Genomic DNA, 6,000 nt, shown 5'->3' with positions numbered 1-6,000 from the left:
GAGCTCTGAAAGTAAGAGTTGGAGTGTTGTCACCCATTCGGGACGGCATGATCTAGCCAGCGTAGGTGCTGTCTCTTAACTTTTTGAACTATGTATATCAATGTAGTCCTATTACTCGTACAGCTCATCGTTCCATCGAATGCGATATTCGCCATTGGCAAGGCTTAAAGGACTATAAATCTTCCGCAGAACCTTTCTCTCGAAAACCCATAATGCCGACTTAATAGATGTTGTCATCGTCCAAGCCTCTGCATCATATGGCAGGACAGGTATGATGACTGACTCATAGATTTAGGTTTTTGTTCGTCGAGGGCCGACTTTATTCTTCAATTGCCAATCAGTACAAAGAAGCACCTATTGTCAAGAGTGATGCTGCGTTGGATTTCAAAGCTGACATTGTTATTGCTGTTAATACTGATTCCAAGATAGACATAATTGTCTACGACTTCCAAGTTATGACTGCCAACAGTGAGGACCCAAGTTTCAAGTGGGACGACTGTTGGTTCGATGACAGGAGACATTTCGCATTGCCGTCGTTCACTGCCAGACCCATTTGCTTTGCTTGCGTATCCAGTCTGGAGAAAGCAGAACTAACGGCGTGGGCATTGAGACCAACGATATCAATATAACTGGCGTACGCCATCAGCWGTATACTCTTATAGAAGAYTGTACTTGCACAATGAAGCTCTGCAGCTCGAATTATTTCTCCAGACGTAGATTGAAGAAGTCGCACGATAGGTAATCGCCTTGTCTGGTATGGAACGGCTTGGAGAGGTTGTTCCCGATCCTGACGGAACTTTTCGTATTGTTCAACATCAGTTTACACAGCCGTATTAGTTTTGCAGGGATACCAAAGTCAGATATAGCGGCATAAAGACAGATCCTTTAGTGCTGTCAAAAACAGCTTTGAAATCGAGCAATCTAGAATCAGGTGTTCTGGAGTTTTCTGTTCCATGTCGCAGAACTGGCAGTATGCGCAAGAGACTGTGCCCATGTTGGACAAGCGTTTCCTAAGCATGCAGTGCCCTGTATAAAGCGCGACAAGGAGGCGGAATCTGWCTCGGGGGAGGTTGATAATTTCCTTAAACCTTGCAAGGTTGTATCCCACCAGTAATAGCTTAGCATGGCGGATTCCTGCTGCCTRCCAATGCTGATCTCTCCCCACCCTCTCCTCCGTGCGGAGCAGYTCCTTTAAAGTGTAGGATTCCACTGCATTGCATGGTMCTGGCCCCATCATCCTGGAGGCTGCCGCAGAGCTAGTTGGTTCGTCGGCCCCTTAATGCCCCTACCTAATTTTTGTTGCACCCTGATAGGCGGTTCGGCCTTTCTATACTCTACTCCACTAGAAGTGATTTAACTCATACGCTGAGATCGCCCTTAGTGCCGCTGGACTAACGGGGGTATTCTGGTTGACTTATAGTAAAGACTTCTGCTTGAAASATGCTTGGAAAACGTCCCATTGGTATGGATAGTTTGGTATGCGGTCCCGCAATGCCTTTGCTGCCCCTAAGCAGTATGTSGAGCGTGGAATCATTCCGCTCTGCCTTACAGCCGAGAGTAACTCTAAAATTCTTTTTAAAGTTAATTCTTTTCATAACGCCGTCTCTTGGAAGAAGGGTGTATTCCACTAGGGTCTTCATTTGCTGTGAAGACATTATTATCCCTTTGCCGAAACGCTCTGCTGCCAATAGCAACATGATATGTTTCGCTACATGTTTGATTACTAAATGCAACGATATGAGCTCCACCATGACTTCGAACGCTGCTATGGGGGAAGTGSGCATTACCCCTGAAGCGCAGACACAGGCGACCCTTTGCAGCTTTGGTAGTTGGAGACCTACCAAAGACTGGCTAGGCGTCTGCGCATCATGAGTGTCTTGGTGGCTTTGGACAGTGTTAAATCCACATACCTTCTCCACGGTAAGATTGAGTCTAATGTGGCGCCACAGAAGTTGACGTCTTGAGACCCCCCAAAAACCCCTGCCACCAAGTAATATGGATCTCAGCCCGGAAGAGATATTCGCCTACTAAAAGGACAACGGTTGTTTTTAACGGTATAACGGTGATATTTAGTCCTACCGTATTTCCACATAAGGTCCAATCAGTTTGTTGACTGTGGGCTTTTTATTCTTTCACACAATACGCCCGATAGAAGCGATGTTGAGATGGTTTATCCCAAGAAATACTGAATGATCACATGTACACTAGAGTTTCGGTTGGAATTTACAATTGGGCATTAAGAAACTTATAGAAACTTTAAATCTCTGGCACCGTTGTGAGATAATTTAAAGGTGATTAACCGATAGGTGGCATGTAGGCTATCAACAGGTAATGTCCGCTGTCAAAAATTATTACCTCGCTTTGCTTTGACAGGAGAGCTCGATGTATGCTTGTGTTTGAGTACGTTCAATCTGTTTATACTTTGCCAAACAGCAGTCCCCATTTTTATTAGAAAGAAATACTGAAAGCAAAGCGTTCATTCTAACATACCCTTTTCTTTTCCCGCATCATTATGAATTTCTAAGCAAACGAAAGTAAGTTGTATGTGAATAGTCCATTAAGCAAAAGTAAATTTTCCGTCTCTAAAAAAGGAGCTATGAGACTCTCTCTTGTTACAAAATTTATAAGTAATACATTTTCTGGTCCATATTCCGTTACATGACAAGTCACGCCGTTTTATTTTAATGTTCGAATTTCCACAAATTTTGAAAATCTTATTTTATATACCTGTAACTAATAAAACTTACCCTGTATCATTGGAACCATTCACAATAGGCACTGATAAATAACAGCTGTTTTGCTGCACCTATTGGTGGTGCTTTTGTTTTTATAAAAACAAACTAGATAAGAAAAGTATTGTAGCCATTAATTAATAAATAAAAATAAATAAATAATATACTCAGTATTAAAAAGTCACTGAAACAAAATGGAGCAACTATCTGGTGTTATGATAATCATTATAATAGGAGGCGGAGTGCTGACTTTTGTGATGCTTTTCATCTTCGCCAAACGACAAATTATGCGTTTTACACTAAGAAGTCGACGCGGGCCACACGTACCCGTAGGTAATGATGCAAAGAAGGTATGTCGAGAGCAGTTAAATTCATAGACTAAATATTTATACTTACTTTTATAATACATGATYTTTCAGACACTACGCAAAGAGATTGAGCGTCGTTTAGATTGCATACAGAAAATTGCACAAGAGCCGCGGTTACTATGGGCAGATGATAAATACATTTTGCGTACGGATCAGCCGTTACCACCTTATTATTATCGCATGAAAGCTGTTGACGATGTAAAGATTTTGGGTAAGCAAAAATTTAATTATACGCATTTTTTTACAAACCGTAATTTTTTTATAGAAACAGAGATAATGCGTAGCGATGGTAGCATGCGACATCCGTACGACAGTTTGCGAGCTTTTCTACTTACTACACTTGCTGCCACCACACTTAATGGCTCGGGACAGCAACGCATGATACATCAATTTTGCGATATGTATGAGCACGCCCGACACGATCCTAATGAATTTGACAGTGAGGAATATGAAGCATATCATCGTTTATTACTCAAACTAATTGAAGCGTAAGGAGATATATATTTAGTGTGCACAGTAAATTATATAATTCTCAATTTTTTTTTTAGCGCTAAACAATTAAAATCATTAATCAGTTCACGCAAAACATCACCTGCACGCACACCAAAAAAACAAACAAAAATGCATTCCTTGTTGGACCCTGCGCGTTTGCGTCCACCTGCAACCACACCTAAAATGCCATCAAATACTGGTTTAACCGTGGGGCAGCAATCGAAAGTGAATTTGACATTAGGTTTACAAGGTCGTGACATGGATACTGTGGATATAGCACATAATCCCTTACATTTGCAACCATCAACCGAGCGCGATATTATAATACGCAATCGCATTAAAACCCCTACACTGGATGATGACGACGATGATGACATTAATAACTCAGGGGGAGACGATGGTGGACTTAATGACGCTGTGCGCATAGAGGATGTGGAAGGTGAAGATAATGAAGTGATGAGCATTTCATCGGTACAATTTCAACCTAATTCAAGTGTTGTTTGATTGATTGAGTATGCGGCGCGGGCACGTTACATGACAAGTGCGTTGAGGCGTCTGCTACCAAAATGAATGAAAAACTGCAAATCAAAGTGCATAAACAGAATGTTGGAGAARTAACACAAGTGTTATATGAGTGGTTTAAAAAATTTTGTATCAACCAAATCATCAGCACTTTATGGTTTGATTGCGTGCAACAGGATGATTTTCATATTATCGACCTAAATCAAAGGTTAATTCGAAGTCTATATAAAAAAAAAGTATAAAAGACTAATATTTTCATTAAGTATTAATGAAGCTTAACCTTAAATAAAATAATATTCTAGGTATATTTATATGTAATATGTAATATTTTTTCCAATATAAGGTTTATAAACTAGTAAGATGTATGTACGTCGCAAATAGTGGCAAAATTCATTACACTGTGTGTTATAATAAATATTTATCAGAAAGATTATATCGAAAAAATTTTGACATAATTTAACCTAATGCGTTTAAATTGATAATGTGGATTGATTTTCCTAGGACCATTCCTTAAACGCTGTGTTTTTGTTGTTGTTATAGCTTTTATTAATATTCAGGTTGGTTGTCATTAAAATTATCTAACGACAGTCCTAGGTTTGACGGGATCGGTCCAGAAGGGTGTAAGATGAGTGGGATTTCCCCCTTTGTTGGCAGGTTTTAGTGGGTGCGACCCCTCTTTCATCACATCGTTTGGCCTTGTCTATTGAAATTCGACCCGGTTAACATGCTTCTTCGGATTAGACAAGGCCTTGACAGCAGTGCGAAGCTTCCTCATACCGGTGGAGAGGTTTCGTGCCCGCAAGTGATCTACCCAATTTGTCCGCTTATGTTGATTAACCCATCGCCGAATCTCCAAATTGAGATCCTGCTTCGGCTGGGAAAYTGGGGMTATGTTCCGCGATTCTTGCAGCCGGAATGAAGCAATCGTAGCAGCTGCGACCAGCGAGGGTTTGCATAAGACCCCAGGYTAAACTTTTTTTAGACCACCACTTACAATGATAATGTCAGGAGAGCAAGGCTTCATCGTTCATTTTGCAGAATGACCGATCGTCTATCTGTGCCGCCAGTTCCAAATGTAACAGAGCGAGGTATATATTTAATAAAAAATTAATTTAATTAAAAATATTAAATAAAAATCTACAACTCTTGACCGGACAGCTATACCTCGACATTCAAGGGCAATATCCCTGCGGTCGAAATGACCACCAATTACACGTTATTGCACAGTGTTGTGTATTATAAAGGCTAAACCCACACCATTATCTCCCTACATATAATGTTGATACCWGCACATCATGCATGGATCTGAGCGGCTGTTTAACATGGTTTCTTGGACCACCGCTATCGATACTCGCTTACGGCTTATAAATTCAACTTTCTCCTCCGAATAGACTTTGCGATTAATCAGGAATTTGCTGAGTAGTTCTCGCAAGGCTTAAGATATGTAGCTACATTCATTGCATGTATTACATCTACCTAAGGTAGAGTTTAAATGTAGCCTTCTACAATAAACGAGGAAAGATTACTCCGGCCCRAATTAGGCTTAATCCCAGCACGTGGTGCAACCCTGCWGCTGGAAGTTTCTCCAAAKRTTATAATCTTCGTTTTKCGASTTGATAATGCTTGCAATAATTGTGYTCGTATGCGGAATGAACTAGCACTGGCTGATGTAACGTTTTGATCAGCCATAGAGGCTTACGCCGCAGTAGCATTAAAGCCTGAGCAGATCTTAATATTACTCCCTCTATTGCATGTACTACACCGACCCGAGGTGGATTCAAACAGGGTTACATCGTTGAAATAACAAATTCTGATCAAATCCAGTAAMMAAGAACCGGCTGTCGTGGGAATCACACCGTGTTTTGACTTTGTTGACGTCTAATTAA

The 6,000-nt window shown here is 40.7% G+C and overlaps 1 protein-coding gene across 1 annotated transcript; it reads left to right on the top strand.

The window, feature by feature from the left end:
- The first annotated feature begins 2,843 nt into the window (after positions 1 to 2,843).
- LOC108975443 (uncharacterized protein C1orf43 homolog) lies at positions 2,844 to 4,547 on the top strand. Its single transcript, XM_018943929.1, has 4 exons — positions 2,844 to 3,082; positions 3,152 to 3,311; positions 3,366 to 3,588; positions 3,649 to 4,547. Exons 1-4 carry the CDS (start codon positions 2,927 to 2,929, stop codon positions 4,094 to 4,096), a joined length of 987 nt encoding a protein of 328 aa, XP_018799474.1. The 5' UTR covers positions 2,844 to 2,926; the 3' UTR covers positions 4,097 to 4,547.
- Positions 4,548 to 6,000: the final 1,453 nt, after the last annotated feature.

The sequence above is a fragment of the Bactrocera latifrons genome, unplaced genomic scaffold (genome assembly GCF_001853355.1).
Source record: "Bactrocera latifrons isolate USDA-ARS-PBARC rearing strain unplaced genomic scaffold, ASM185335v1 scaffold_65, whole genome shotgun sequence".
Taxonomy (NCBI): Eukaryota; Metazoa; Arthropoda; class Insecta; order Diptera; family Tephritidae; genus Bactrocera; species Bactrocera latifrons.
The sequence above is the reverse complement of the archived record's forward strand: the minus strand, read 5'-3'. Positions and strand labels throughout refer to the sequence as shown.